Source organism: Lissotriton helveticus, chromosome 9 (assembly GCF_964261635.1).
Source record: "Lissotriton helveticus chromosome 9, aLisHel1.1, whole genome shotgun sequence".
Classification (NCBI taxonomy): Eukaryota; Metazoa; Chordata; class Amphibia; order Caudata; family Salamandridae; genus Lissotriton; species Lissotriton helveticus.
Genome location: NC_136070.1, coordinates 887,065,140 through 887,081,586, shown reverse-complemented (window position 1 = coordinate 887,081,586; position 16,447 = coordinate 887,065,140). Strand labels below are relative to the sequence as shown.

Genomic DNA, 16,447 nt, shown 5'->3' with positions numbered 1-16,447 from the left:
TTGACTGAAGATTAAAACGATGATGGGAAGATAGAGCATGACTGTCTGCATGTCACAGATCTTTGCACCAAGCCGAGACTGGATATTCAAGATGAGCCCCTGGCAGAGTCTGATTATATATTGTTTGTATATGGTTCTTGCCTAAGAGATGATGGGGGAACCCCACGAGCTGATTACGCAGTCAGTATAGTTGAGGAGTAGTAAAGGCCTCCTCGCTCTGAGGCGTAGCCTCTGTACAAGTGGCTGAATTGATTTCTTCTACTAAAGCCTGTTGTGTTTCAGAAGAATTGAAAGTGACTATTTTTGCTGATAGCCAGTACAGATTTGGTGTGGTCCATGATTTTGGATAGTTATGGTCGCAAAAGGGATTTCTGACCTCATCATCAGGATCTCCCATTGGTAATAGGAAATATGACATGAAGCTATTGAAAGCATTGCAGTTGCCTACAGAAATTGCAGTTGTAAAGTGCTCGACCCAAAGAAGTGTGAATAACTATGAAACTCTTGTCAATCGCTATGCTGACGAGATTGCAAGGTATTGTGCTCATGGGTCCCGAACCTTCAATGATAAATATGTAAATTAATCTGAAAAAAAGACCAACTATATCCTTTTGTTGGCAGTGGCTGATACTTGGGAAGAAGTGAAGGGATTGCAGGAGGAAGTACCAGAGGCAGAACAGCAGGGCTAGGTCAGAGCAGGTTATGTTAAGAGAGACAAAACATGTGGCTAGACATGTTCATTGTCTCACACATGTTGGGAGGGGTGTTTTGACAGAATTGGTTCAATCCCTGGTTTAGGTTGATGGCTGAAAGTTTGTGCCGCGGATGTGTTGTATGCCAACAGATGAATGTAGGGAAAAATACACCAGTGACACTAAGTCACATAGGAATATCAAGAGCACCGTTCAACAGGCTGTAGTTGGACTTTATCGAGATGGCTTTGTCTAATGTGATGAAATATGTCCAGGTGATTGTATGTATTTTCTCATGATGGTTTCCCAATTTTGCTGGAGTCAGATCGTGAAACTCATTTTTATAATGAGATTCTGAGAATGTTGTGTGCAGCATTGTAAGTGTAACAGAGACTGCACTGCAGCTATCAGCCTGAGGCATCTGGAATAGTGGAGCAGGTGAATGGCATGCTGAAATCCAGGCTAGCAAAGGTGTGAGAGTTGACATCTCTGTAGTGGCCGGATGCTTTGCCTTTAGTGTTGAAAAGTCTTATCAACAGGACTGTTTCCCCAGGAAATCATCATGGATTGGCAAATGTGGCTTCCTACAGTGCCTGCAAATGTGCTTGTAAATATTACAGATTACATATTTCTGGAATTTTACAAAGGACTGGATGATATGGTGCATTCTGTGCCTCACCAAGTTGGAGTTGCCACCGCCCAGCCGCACCAGGAGCAGTGCCATGATCTCAGACCCGGAGACTGGGTCTTGGTCAAGAAATACGTTCAGAAAATGTGTCTGGAAACTCATTGGGGAGGGCCTTTCCTGGTTATCCTCATATGAAACACTGCTGTTAAATGTGGGGGTCTCCCCAATTGAATGCTTGCAGTCCATACTCGGAGAGTGGAATGTCCACTTGATGATTTGAAGTGGAAAAACATACTGAGGGGGCCAGGAAGAAACTGATTGGGGCACAGACAGCAGGTGGGAGTCTTAGAGTTCAGTGGTAGTCCCAGAAACTGCAGCAGCACACCCTTGCCCCGAGTGGGGTCTTAATGTGTTGATGTCTAGAGTTGAGACAAAAAGAGAGACTTGGCCTGTGGTACAGGTGGAAGCCGACCTTGAGCCTGGTAAAGGGCTTATTGCTGTAACCAGACAAGTTGGAGCTGGAAACAATTGGGCGAGACAGCAGGAGGGATAGAGACAAGGTTTGTGTGTGGAACACGTACAGCACACTGTCCCAGAGTAGGGCCATATTTTCCAGAACGGCAATAACATTATCGCCGATTTAGCGCAGGAAACAGCAGCTAAAGCGGCAATAAGGGGCTTGATAACATGCCCTTGAGGATTCCAATAGAAGCCCAGGTTTGATGGCCTTCACACCAGAAGCTGGGCTTCTATTGGAATTTTCAAGGGCATATTATCAGGCCTCTTAACGCCGCTTTATCTGCAGTTTCCTGCCGCTAAATCGGCGATAATGTTATCGCCTTTCTTGATAATATGGCCCGTAAAGTCTTCAAGGGGTGATTTTTCTTCAAATGCTTATTTTAAGTTGCTTTATGAATATATTGATACCATGGAGGCTAAGTACTGTTAGCTCTGTGCACAGTTGTCTGCCTTGCATATGATCATGTCCTCATGTACGGCTTTACTTGTAGTCGTTTGCCTAGTCTTTTTTATGGAGAAGGGCACTTTCAGTATTATTTTTCAAATTATGATATAGTTCTTTCTGAATTCCCTACATTAAAACATTTAAATCCCCATCCAAATGCTAATGAAATGGACACTGCTTGTAGTTTTTTCAAGCCTATTACAGGGTCAAAAACTGCTTATGCTCAAAGGCACAATTTGATCTCTTCCCTAACTGAGATTGAGAAGAAATGTTTACGTTCAGTGGAGGACAGGTGAAGGGTGATGTATGCAAGATAGAGAACAGGTACAGAACAAAAATACATTGATAAATGGGGTAAAGAAGAATTCAAAAATATTTTACATTGTCCCGAGGTTGGTATGGCACTTGCTATTTGGCTATTGAGTCTTCTCGAAGATACATCAAGTAGAAAGATTTGAATGACCCTGCGTGGGGGTCGTATGCTAGGCCATAGCAAAGTAGTAGTAAGTCTGAAATAGTTGGGAGATATATTTGGTGCAATGTTTCCTTCTTTTGGAGTGGTCCTGACTGATCTCTAGATTAGAAAGTTATACACTATAGTAGATACATTGGCTACTTGTACAGCTGCATCGCTCTTAGCTATCAATACCAAGATGATAGCCATATGGTTTATGTTTCTACAGAGCCGCCTTGCATTAGACATCCTACTCGCAAAGGATGGTGGTGTTTGAAAGTTATTAAAACTCCAATAATGTTGCACCTACTTTCCCGATAAGGGTGAGGAGATAAAGAAGTTCATCAAGATTTGAATGGAGATTTAGAGGAGCTGGAAGCTACAGGTGCATGGGAAGCAATCAGAAATGGAATTGCTGCAGTACGTACATTGTTTGGAAACTTGGGAAGTGGATTATTATCCATACTGAGACCCCTTATTGTAATTACAATTTGTGCAATTTCTCTGTTTGTCATATTTAAGGGGTACACATGTTTAAGCTCAAGGAGAGAAGAGAACATGGAAAGGAAGTGAAGCAACAAAGAAGGTATGTAGAATTAGAGAGTCAGGGTAGTTTCTATGGTGAGATGGAGCACGTGGAAAACACAAGATGTAAGACGTTGAAAACAACAAGATTTTAAGCTGGTCTCATGAGATAAGATTCATGTGATATTGTGATATTGTGATCTCTAAACTAGCCATCAGAGGGGAGATTGAAGCAGCGTACTTTAGGTTCCACCCTTTATACGTCACACGTATACACTTATACATTCATTTACAACATTTATATTCAATATGTGACTTAACTTTATTAACGTGTGCGATGTATTTGAATCAATTAATAAAGTGTAATCATTGTACACATTAAGAATGTATATATAAGAATATTACTTTGATTAATTGATTGATGCCACCATGTTCTTTGCATATTAAAGTATAACATTTATTTCTATCATATAGATATATACATATATAGACGTGTGATCATGACACAACTCGTGTCGAAACGCGTAGCGTGGTAACTGGAAATAAATCTTTTTGCTGTATATGATTCCCGAGTGCGCAATTTCTTTGCTGTGAAGCGACTTTGCATTTATACCCTATTCGGCTTGTGTGGTCCGCCGAACCCTGTGCGCATCCTGACGCGGGAGAATGGATCCCAGAAGGACCCTGCTTTTACTTTTTATATATATATATATATATATATATATATATATATATATATATATATATATATATATATATATATATCCAACCAAAGCAGACCCCAAAGTAGAAAAGAAGCCTCACGAAGGTAATGGTATCATCCCTCTTTATTGAAGCAACAGCCTGCCAGCAGGATTGTTCATGTAAACTTCGTTTTCAGGTTAAAACGCCAGACGCGTTTCAGGAAATGAATTCCTTTCTTCAGTGGCGTAAATGGCAACTATCAGCTGCGGGCGCTTTGATGAAGCGCACTCAATTTAACAACACCCGCTCTGGTAGGCGTGGCCAAAGGCCTTCTGGGTGATGTAGTCCTCTTTAGTCTTACCACTGTGGGCGCGCCTGCATGCCAACACCAAGTGACAGCCAGTCAATGAAAGTTAGCGATGAAACCGCCTGCTCGGCTTTGCGTGTCATTGCTTGGGGTTAGAAGCTGGAGTCCTCTGCAAGACCCTTCGCTTACACCTTCGCTCCGTGAATGGAAACATAGGTTTATGCTTCCCTGGATCCGCTGGGGCGACAGGCTTCTCTTTCGCGACCGGGACGGCCGCATATATCCAACCAAAGCAGACCCCAAAGTAGAAAAGAAGCCTCACGAAGGTAATGGTATCATCCCTCTTTATTGAAGCACAAGCCTGCCAGCAGGATTGTTCATGTAAACTTCGTTTTCAGGTTAAAACGCCAGACGCGTTTCAGGAAATGAATTCCTTTCTTCAGTGGCGTAAATGGCAAGTATCAGCTGCGGGCGCTTTGATGAAGAGCACTCAATTTAACAACACCCGCTCTGGTAGGCGTGGCCAAAGGCCTTCTGGGTGATGTAGTCCTCTTTAGTCTTACCACTGTGGGCGCGCCTGCATGCCAACACCAAGTGACAGCCAGTCAATGAAAGTTAGCGATGAAGCCGCCTGCTCGGCTTTGCGTGTCATTGCTTGGGGTTAGAAGCTGGAGTCCTCTGCAAGACCCTTCGCTTACACCTTCGCTCCGTGAATGGAAACATAGGTTTATGCTTCCCTGGATCCGCTGGGGCGACAGGCTTCTCTTCCGCGACCGGGGTCTGCTTTGGTTGGATATATGCGGCCGTCCCGGTCGCGGAAGAGAAGCCTGTCGCCCCAGCGGATCCAGGAAAGCATAAACCTATGTTTCCATTCACGGAGCGAAGGTGTAAGCGAAGGGTCTTGCAGAGGACTCCAGCTTCTAACCCCAAGCAATGACACGCAAAGCCGAGCAGGCGGCTTCATCGCTAACTTTCATTGACTGGCTGTCACTTGGTGTTGGCATGCAGGCGCGCCCACAGTGGTAAGACTAAAGAGGACTACATCACCCAGAAGGCCTTTGGCCACGCCTACCAGAGCGGGTGTTGTTAAATTGAGTGCTCTTCATCAAAGCGCCCGCAGCTGATACTTGCCATTTACGCCACTGAAGAAAGGAATTCATTTCCTGAAACGCGTCTGGCGTTTTAACCTGAAAACGAAGTTTACATGAACAATCCTGCTGGCAGGCTGTTGCTTCAATAAAGAGGGATGATACCATTACCTTCGTGAGGCTTCTTTTCTACTTTGGGGTCTGCTTTGGTTGGATATATGCGGCCGTCCCGGTCGCGGAAGAGAAGCCTGTCGCCCCAGCGGATCCAGGGAAGCATAAACCTATGTTTCCATTCACGGAGCGAAGGTGTAAGCGAAGGGTCTTGCAGAGGACTCCAGCTTCTAACCCCAAGCAATGAAACGCAAAGCCGAGCAGGCGGCTTCATCGCTAACTTTCATTGACTGGCTGTCACTTGGTGTTGGTATGCAGGCGCGCCCACAGTGGTAAGACTAAAGAGGACTACATCACCCAGAAGGCCTTTGGCCACGCCTACCAGAGCGGGTGTTGTTAAATTGAGTGCTCTTCATCAAAGCGCCCGCAGCTGATACTTGCCATTTACGCCACTAAAGAAAGGAATTCATTTCCTGAAACGCGTCTGGCGTTTTAACCTGAAAACGAAGTTTACATGAACAATCCTGCTGGCAGGCTGTTGCTTCAATAAAGAGGGATGATACCATTACCTTCGTGAGGCTTCTTTTCTACTTTGGGGTCTGCTTTGGTTGGATATATATATATATATATATATATATATATATATATATATATATATATATATATATATATATATATATATATTATTTTTCCCACAAATTTTAGCTGCACACAGAAATCCTTCTTTGCAATAAGGTTTAGTTCAAAACAGAGCCAGCCTGTCAAATTGTTGCGTTTCGGCCAGCACGGCCTTTGTCATGCCAAATGCGTTTCAGCGCGTGCGATGAAATTGGTTTTATTTATTTATTTATTTACATTACTCCGGTCGGCCGTGAGCTGGAGTTTACTACCCCCCACCCTGCCCCTCCCCTTTTCCACCAGTATGATATCATGTTTTTTGTTAGCTAGAGAATGAATTATTGTTTGTATGAGAATTCTGTGGGGAGGAGGCTGGAGGAGAACTCGGAGAAATAATAGTCAAAGGGCTCTTCTGTTTACTGGGTACCAGGAGGATGATGTACCCAAGGTTGCCAGCTGAAAGCGTGGTTTCGAGGAGATGGTAGCTGAAGGGAGTATGGCGTCTCCTCTTGCATCCAGCAATTTGGTCGGTTCTTGGTGGTGAAAACAGAGATGTGGATGTTGCTGAAGCTACTGCAATATATTTATTGGTATTTTCGCAGCTAGTTAGGTTGACTTTCCCCCTCACAGAGAGGGAACAGATTACTCTCTTGCTGGGCTTGCCCCCCAAGTGTGAGACTTCATGCCGATCACTTCTTTATTTCCCTGAACATCTACAGAAGTTCTATCATATGCTGACAACCTCTATGCTCCCTGGCTAGAAATCCACATTAGCTAATTCTACGCTCAATTTGTGTTTAGAATAGAAAAGGCAAGTTACTTTATGGAACACCTATTTGTGCCAATTTGCTTTATTCTCTTTGTGGTTGTTACTATTCTGTATCTCATATTATTAAGCTCAATTTATTGGCACATTTCAGCCTTCAAACTATATTGTTGTATTTTGGAAATCTATTTTTTCTGTGTTTATGTGCTAGATGGATTAATATCCTAAAATAAACTAATTTAATTAAAAATATTTATTCCTTGTCCTTATTGAGGTGTTACATCGGCTGCACAAGTTGGTAATATATTTCTGATGTTATTGCCCCTACAGGACTTCAAGTCAACTAACAAAGGTCTATGTGAACAATGGGGAAAAATATTTGATGATTTTATGAAAAGATGAAGGTGCAGGTGCCAATGCGCCATCACCCCATAATTGGACCTTCAAAGCACCAGTAGTCTAGTGGCCTCCAGTGATCTGTGGTGTGGAATTGTATACTTACTAGGTTGCTTGAGTGCTTCTTGTTTTCAATCCCATACAAATACACACATTGGCCAAGAATATAGGTCTGACTTTTATGTGTTAATGCATGTAAACACAAATATTTCAAAATGCAGTTTTCCTGCATTGCATGCACACAAGTTGTTTTTCACAACAAAGCCTGACCAATTGGGTTTGTGAATGCTAGTAAAAAGTAATAAAAAAGGATTGCTTCCTGTAAAGAATGCATACAGGACATAAAGATTTGAATGTGACACATTGCATGATGATTGAGTGCATGGTTCCGATGTAAACTAGTCCCTACTGTATTTCAGTGGAAGGACCTCCATTAGTAAAAGTATGTCATGCAAACAGGTGTGCTGTGAAGCCAGACCTAAAAAAAAAACAAATCAGAAACCCCCTTACCGAGATCTGGACCTGGTAGGCCACAGCTCTCTTCAACATGGATCTTAAAGGGCTGAGCTCTCTTGTCTTCCATCATACAATGGGTTTACTACTATGGAGCAAATGTATTTGGCATGTATGGGGTTGTTTTGGTGACCTCAACTAAAAGAGCCTAGGAGGGATGCAGTATATCTAAATAGCTTAAGCATGTTATTAATACCACATGTTTTGAAAACTCCGGTTTGTGACTTTACACAATGTCCATGAGGAAACACCAGATTTTCTTCCCCAAAGGGCACTACTAGTAGCTTTCACTGCAAGGCCTACTCCATACCTACGCGCTGTTTGTTTGACCTGCTAAAAGGCCTTCCCAGTTTAGGCTTTCAGTGGCCTCTCAAAATGCCAAGGGTCATAATTTCAGAGCCTCTTTATAAAATTCTATTTATTTGAGTGCCAAATACCTTGTGTCTTTCTGAGTTCTTCCACCAGGAACTGTGCCTCCTCCTGGATCCGTTCCTCAATGCTCCTCTTCCCCATCCCAAAATTTCTCAGGGTCATGATTGAAAATCGACGCATCTGCTTCCAACGCTCCCCATTACTCATTGTGATCCCTGGTTTGAGGAGAGATAAAAATATATTAGCTCTCTTACTGTCAAACTGTTTATTTTTCCTTAGATTAAGAAAAGAAGAGCAGCTAGGTGAGAAGAAAAGCTATTCTCACCATATCCTTTCAAGATGTGATTGTGTACTGGCAAATTTCCTCGGTCCACAAATACCTCCTTATTGTCAACAAGAGCTTCTTTTACTGCCTCATACCCACACAGAACCACCATAGGCTGAGGACCTAAATACACAGTGAAGACTGGACCATAGGTATCACCAAGCTATGAAAAGAAAAGCAACAGGCATTAAGCATTTTTAAGTATATGAATGCACATGCACAAATGGGACAAATGCTTAGTTAATATATTATATCCTTCTGTTAGGGGAGGCTGTTTTTCTAATATTGATGTCCACGAGATGTGCACCCTGAATATCAAACCATAATATCGAGGTATGCAAATACCAAGGACAAAATACCAAATGCTAAATATCCGCAGAAAAGTATGTTTAGATTAGCTATACCTAAATCTGCATAGATATACCTTGAGGATGTATAAATCATCAAGGAACATAGACGTGGAATTAGGAATAGTATAAGCCGCAATATTAAATAGTACAATTTGTCCATGTTGAATGAGTATGGGCCTAGTTCAATGATACTCAAAGTACTGCGGGGGGGGGGGCGCATGCAGCCTTCCTGATCTTACATACGGCCCCTAGGGAAGCTTATTCGACTCAGCACTACCATTATTATTTTTTTAAATATAGAGCAAACAATTATTTAACGATTAATTGCAATTAGGGAAAGGAAGTAAAAAGGCCCTTAACTTTAGGAACAACTTCATTTTTAACGACAACAAATATGTAAAAACACAATAGCCTTTTCGAAATTCAAAATGTGTATTTCATTGACCTGTAGTACCATTTCACTTTAATAAATCAAATTATGGCAGTGCATTCAGAAGTATTTTTCTTAAAGTGATGGCTTTCTAACATGAATTTATTAACGTTCAAGCTTTCCCCCCTCCCATCCTGACAACAATGCCATTAGTGATTACATGCAAGCACAGGAGATGGTTATGAACAGCATGCATCCTTAAATCATGTATTTTGAGTTCCTCTTATATGTGATAATGAAGAAAAAGGAGGCAAACTGAAATTAAGCAATTGCCCTGGGTCACACAATTTGGTCAAGTGGAGAAGCCGGGATTCATCCCTGGTTTTCTGATTTCACATTGCGCTATTGAGTTCCACCACAAAATATACATGGTTTGCTTCTCCTACACTGACTTTCCACCCCCGCTGGCATCAGTGCAGCCCTCAGTCACACCAAAGATCAAATTTTGGGGCCCCCGATAACATGTTTGTGAGTACCCATGCCCTAGTAGCATCCATTTTGAGTATGTGAATGAACAGACCACATTAACCAGAAGACACATACATTCAACACAGCAGAGATATGCAATTTATTTGGCTACTTAATAGACTCTGACCACAACACAAATCACAGTAATGTATCATGAAGAGCCAAATCGATTCGATTCGAAATATCTTTATTTCGGTAAAACTTTACCATAAAAGACGTTTGTCATACACATTAAAAACTAGTTCATTTAAAATGATTTGTACAGGCAAAATATAAAATTTATAAAAGGATTTCTTAGCAAAGTCCCAATATTCTGAAAATCAAGTCAGAGCCTTGAGGCATTTCCTTCTAATAGACCAAAGAGCGCCCAAGTACTTGGCCATAGCAAACACAATATGGTCCGAGAGATCAGTTTTTAAGACTTTGAAGGCGACCAGCCACTTCGCAAGTCCCAGATTCCTGCATAGCGGAGCGATCCAGTACCTTCGGATCTCTCGGTAGGCAGGACAGACAAAAAGGATGTGGAGTTCAGTTTCATCCATAGTACTGCAAGCTGGACAAGTACTGCTTGCATCATCACTCCATTTGGATGTAAGAGTTCTAATGGGGAGAGACCCATGTCTCCACTGAAGGTATAGTTTCCTCAATATGGAGGGGTAAATTTTATCCAAAGTTGGTTCCATATTATAGTTGGCCTTGTAGGACAAAAAGGAAACTGTCAGAGACCCGTGTTTTTGATGATTGAGTAACAAGGACAGTTTGCTGTCACGGTAAGACTTGACTAGTTCCTTTTTAGAGAGGAAATGGCACGTATTCAAAGGATCAGACCACATTGTTGAAAGGCGCAAGGCCTCCAATTCAAGTTTGATGGAATTAAGCCATTTAATTTTCCCAGCGCCTGGGATAGCAAGGACCTCCTGAAGTCCTTCTCGGTAACTGGCCAGTTCCGGAGTTGTCCATAGTCTACGCCAGAAGGCCAGTGGGCGTAGGGCCAAATCCTCATCGAGCGGACATAGGCCTAGGTCCATCCTGAGGGGGACGAGGGGAGTGCTCGGTGGTAGCCCAACAAGATTACGGATGAATTTATTTTCCACCTTCAAGAGCATTGATGTATTAGTGTGGCCCCAAAGTTCAGATCCATAAATAACGGCCCCCTTAGCCTGAGATTTGTATATCTGTATTGGAGGGCCAATGGGCCTTATTGAGGATTTGTTGTTTGCCAAAAGTTTCATAATGCCCCCCGAGTGTTGGGTCAATTTGAGTGCTGCCTTCTCCAAGTGTGTGTTCCAAGTAAGTTTATCATTTAGCACAATGCCCAGATATTCGAAGGTTTTCACTCTTTCGAGCCTTATGTGTGCAATGCTTGGGCTAAAATGAAATTTCTGTGGGGGGTTGAGGACCATGAATTTCGTTTTGATAGCGTTGATTTCTAATCCATGGGCCTCGCAGAAGTCCACAAAGCCGGTGAGGATGCGCTGAATGCCCGTTGCCGACTTAGATAGTAACAGTGTGTCGTCGGCAAACATAATGGCTGGCACCCTTTCAGCGGCTAGTTTTGGGGCATCAGAGTTGGATACCCCCGCTAAATGGGAGATTACCCCGTTGACATAGAGGCAGAACAGGGTTGGTGCAAGCACACAACCCTGCCTTACCCCCCTGCCAACGGGGAACCTCTCGGACATTGCACCCATCCTACCACATCTGACCTGGGCAAAGTTGGTGCTATGAAGGCGAATTATCATTTTCAGCAGACCTTCCGGAACCCCCAATTTAGCAAGGGCCTCCCACAGCTTGTTCCTGGGGACCAGGTCGAACGCTGCCCTCAGGTCCACGAATACAGTGTAAAGGCTGCCACCCTCCAACGGCACCGTTTTCCAATGTATGAGGACAAGGCGAAAGACCTGGTCAATGGTGGAGACCTTTTCCCTAAAGCCTGCTTGGAAGGGGCTCAGGATGTTAAAATCCCTGATCCACTCGTGTAAGCGGTTTAGCAGTAGCTTAGAAAAGAGTTTTTGGGATACATCGATCAAGCTTATAGGCCTGTAATTGGCCGGGAGGAGAGGGGACCCCTTTTTAAAGATTGGTACTATTTCAGCCCCCGGCCAGGTCGGAGGAATTGGCATGCCTTTCAGAATGGAATTGAATAGCACCCCGAGATAGGGAGCCCAGATTTTGGGTTCATGTTTATAGAGGTCGCCTGGAAGCCTGTCCAGGCCCGGCGCCTTGCCTACAGGCAGGGACATGATTGCCATAGTAATTTCCTCTATACTAAAACCATCCATGCCAATTACACTAGTGATAGTAGAGTGGTGCACTTCTGCAGGTTCGTTCGTCACCTGGTCACTGCTATGTGGTTCATATAAATTTTTGAAATGATCCTCCCATACAGATGGTGCTATATTGCCCTCAACTGCTGCAAGTGGTTCAGCCGAGCCGTGCCTAACGATCTGCCAGAAGGTTCGTGAGTCTCGGCTTGCAAGGGCAGCTGTTATTTTAGACCAGTTCCCCTCGTCCCAGTCTATTTTTGCAGCATGGAGGGCTGATTTATAAGCTAGACGTCTCTCCCTGATTACGTTTGGATTGTCTCGTGCTTTGAGTGATTTCAATAATGTGGATTTTGCTTCCCTACAGGAGGCATTGAACCAGGTGGCTCTTCTCTGCTTGGGCTTGTGAGGCCTGGCCACTGGGTTCAGCACCTCTGCAACATTAATGCATAGTTCAGAGTGAATATTACCGAGTTCAGAGAATTGTGCCGGCTTGCATGGAGGGGGAGTGGATACCCCTAAACTACCTGTAAGATTGATTTCAGATTCACTGACTGAGTGGTGCATACAACGCTCTACTTTTTCCAGGGCGGGGACGACTAGTGCATACAGTCTCTCAATGTTACTATGGTTCTCGAGCAATTTGGCCCATTTAATTTTGCACCTATTGCTGGATACCACAAGATCAGCCTGTGATGCAGGATTGTTGTCGACCTTGTCTATTTGCCGGCCATCGATCTCAAATTTTAGTGAGAGCAAGTTGTGGTCACTGTCAAGTCTGGGGATAACTCTAAAGTCTTTGACTTTCCTCCAGTCCCTAGTTGAAACCATTATGTAGTCAATCCGTGACTCATAGCCCGGCCTATTAAAGGTGTTTTTAGGCGGGATGTCGCCTTTAGTCCGGCCATTGCAAGCCCTCAGCGAGTGACTAAACGTGAGGGACATTATTTGAGTTGCGAGTGGGGAACATACCCTGGTCACTGGATCTGTCAGGGTGGGGATGTTCCACAACTCGTCCTCTTCACTAGATATGCCCGCCAGGTAGTCAGGAAGTGGTTCATATTGATGATTAAAATCTCCACCTACAATTAGAGGGGAGCAGAAATTATGTGTGTCAAGGAACTGAGCTAGGTCCTCCACTGGTCCCGAGGTCGCTGCAACCCCCACTGGTCTTGAATATATGTTAATCTGAGTGACCTTCCCTCCGCATGGCCAGTCAAGGGAGACACACTGGAAGTCACAAGAGTTGGTTTCCAGATGTGTGGCCCTACATCCCAAGTGGGACCCGACCCAGATCGAGAGTCCTCCTGAAGGTCGGCCCTTTCCTCCCCATTTTGCTTCAGTATCAAAGATAGCAAAACCCTGCCGAGAGTTTTTTTCTCTTGCCCATGTCTCTTGTAGGAAACATACGTCGTAGCCCTCAATGAGATCCCCCCAATCAGGCGTATCTACTTTATTGGATAGCCCCGCCACATTCCAGGAGAGAATGGAAATTACACCCGGAGCCTCTAGTGTATTATTGGTGTCTGATATCTGCGAACTGACAAGTGCTGAGAATTTGCCATATTGATTAGGTGGAAGGACAACCACTGGGGCACTATTTAGTTTGGAGCTGTGTAATATTGGGGGGCAATCCTTAATCCTCCTGTGGGGATCAGTGTTTAATGGCTTTGGTGTGCAGGTGTCGTGCCAACCTGGCCCTGCTCTAAATTTGTGAGCCTTTGGATGATTTGATGTTGGTAGAAGAGTTTTGCCACCCGTGTGTGCGTTTGATACAATGTGGATTGATAGATCAGCCATTGAATTAGAATGAGAGCTCTTTGGGGTGGGTGGTGAAGGTGCGATGGTTGGCAGATGTGGAAGTCAATCCACTTCCTCTAAACACCCGTATCTGTTAGAGATCAGTGCCCCGTTCCAGCCACCAAATGCATCTGGCCAAAAGTTACTTTGCCCTCCCCATGTGTGATTCCTCTCCGGAACCCTTCTCCAATTCCCCCCCTCAGATGAATGGAGACGGGGTGGATAGAAAAAAGTGAGGGGTCTGGCTATTATTGTTGAAGTTATGCTATGGTTGGTCCAGGAATAAATGGCGTGTGTAGTGTTTGGATCCTCGAAGGATACAATCACACAGTCGCCACTAGTGGACTTTTGTGTGGTGCCTACCCAGGGTACCCTCCGGACCATAAGGATTTTACTCCTTAGGTGGTTGGGTATTGGTTTGTTGAAGTCGAACCAGTGGATCACCTTGTTCTTTAAGGAGGCAAAGTTTTCCTGCTGGTTGTGTGTCAATTCAGTTACCCCAGTGAGCACTACAACATAGGAACTGACCTCAGGGGGGAGATCTACATATCCCCTAGAGCATATGTAGCTAGTACTACTAGCTCTCTGTGATGTTGAATGGTTAACATTCTGGCCATTTTGCCTCGAATTGGGCTGATCTATCGAGGGTGGTGCCCTTTGGCCGGATATGACTGATAGGGGTGGCGGAAGAGTTTCAGCCGCCGGTTGGGTAGTGGTCGTCATTGCCCTATTCGGAGGATTATAAGTATTTGCCTTGGTTCGAGGTTTAGGAATTGGTTTGTCCTTGGGGGTAACAATAGGACTGGCAGAAAAAGTAACAGCAGGGGGGGGAGGGAGAGTATCATTAGTTATTCCCAGGGACTTAGCCGTCGTAGGCACCTGCGGGTTCACAGCAACTTGGGTCACAGGGATAGGTGGTATTATGGAAGGCGGAGTTCCGTGTGGACATGTTGGTTTAGCATTCTGCATGGTGATAGTGGTTAGATTTAAAATGCTTTTTTCTATTTCCAGAAGCTGTGTTTCTATATATGTAAATCTCACTTCTAGAGGGGAAAGAAGTTTTTTGAGGGTTTCCCAGACAACAGTCAGAAACTCAACGTCCTTTCCTTTTATAGTACAGAGCGGAGTTCCAGCAGTGTCACTTTCTATGGTGAGATCATTATTTTCTTGGGTGACTACTGTATGTGGGGGAGTGTTTACTAGGCACGGTTCCAGGGGAAAGGTCTTGGTTTTTGGCAGCGAAGCAGGGGGAGGTGCCTTAGTTAGTAGCTGGGCCTTAGCTATTTTGGCCTTTTTTCTTGCATATGTCGAGGTGTAGTTACGCTTCCTTTTGTTGTATGGGCCATTTTGTGGTATTGAAAAGTTGCCACCTTTTGGTAGAGTAGCGTAGTTGATCGTAGCTTTAGGGGGTGAGCCCAGCTCGGTTTCCTTCTTTTGCTCGGCAGTTACACCCGGGTGGAATTGTGGGGAAAGAGTGGGTTTTGGGGGAGATCCCCCCTGTAGCATGGGTATACTGTCCACTTGCGGTTGATGAATATCGGCATTTGTGACGATCAGAGTGGGAGCAGTACCAAGCGAGCGCTCTGGTGTTTTGGCCCATGCAATAGTCCCAAGGGAGGATTTTTTAGCAGCGGTTAGCTCAACTGACAATCTTCTAGCAGCTTCAAGTTCTAAAGAGACCCTATGTTGCATCTTAGTTATTTCATGATCAATTGCAGTATGGGTCCTAGTAATGAAATCATCCATGCTACCATTTTTCAATTTTGATTTGGCCGCTCTGTCTCTAAACTCGCGGGTTGCCATGGTAGGCACAAGATAAAATGCCTGGGAGGAGAACGTAAAAAGGTGGGTGGTAAAATCAAATGGGGTGGCCCAGTCCAGTCTCTACCTGCCTCTAACGGCCTAAAACGGCCCGCTCTTTGCCCGGTCTTTGCCCTGTTCTCCGCCCCGCGCGCGTCCCGCGATGCGCGGGACCTGGAGCTCTTATAAATGGCAGGGGGGCGTGGCACTGGGAGGGGGCGCGGCGCGGGCGGGAAGAGGAACCAGCTGGCGGTGTTCTGCTGGAATGCTGGTCCTCGCAGTCCCGCTCGCCGCGCCTCTCACCTCCTCTGCGGCCAACCTCCAAGGAAGCAGTCACTCCACCCAAGGGTCCAGGGTCCAGGCAAAACAGAACTGGTGAGCTACTCCTGTAGCGTGCTGCTGACTATCTGGCAAGTGTCTCTCTCGAGCGGCGACCGCGAAGCGGGAGCCGCGAGAGGTGAAGAGCGTTCAGGCGGGGGGCGTGGCACTGGGAGGGGGCGCGGCGCGGGCGGGAAGAGGAACCAGCTGGCGGTGTTCTGCTGGAATGCTGGTCCTCGCAGTCCCGCTCGCCGCGCCTCTCACCTCCTCTGCGGCCAACCTCCAAGGAAGCAGTCACTCCACCCAAGGGTCCAGGGTCCAGGCAAAACAGAACTGGTGAGCTACTCCTGTAGCGTGCTGCTGACTATCTGGCAAGTGTCTCTCTCGAGCGGCGACCGCGAAGCGGGAGCCGCGAGAGGTGATGAGCGTTCAGGCGGGGGGATGGCACTGGGAGGGGGCGCGGCGCGGGCGGGAAGAGGAACCAGCTGGCGGTGTTCTGCTGGAATGCTGGTCCTCGCAGTCCCGCTCGCCGCGCCTCTCACCTCCTCTGCGGCCAACCTCCAAGGAAGCAGTC

At 45.3% G+C, this 16,447-nt stretch overlaps 1 protein-coding gene across 1 annotated transcript in view; it reads right to left on the bottom strand.

Annotated features, from left to right (window-relative positions):
- LOC144781957 (cytochrome P450 2G1-like) overlaps positions 1-16,447 on the bottom strand; it is a 415,302-nt gene that overhangs the window by 292,429 nt on the left and 106,426 nt on the right. The window contains exons 2-3 of the mRNA XM_078661047.1: positions 8,444-8,606; positions 8,184-8,333 (exon numbers count right to left, since the gene is read on the bottom strand). Of these exons, the coding sequence (XP_078517173.1) occupies positions 8,184-8,333; positions 8,444-8,606 (313 nt within the window). The remainder of the gene's footprint in view (positions 1-8,183; positions 8,334-8,443; positions 8,607-16,447) is intronic.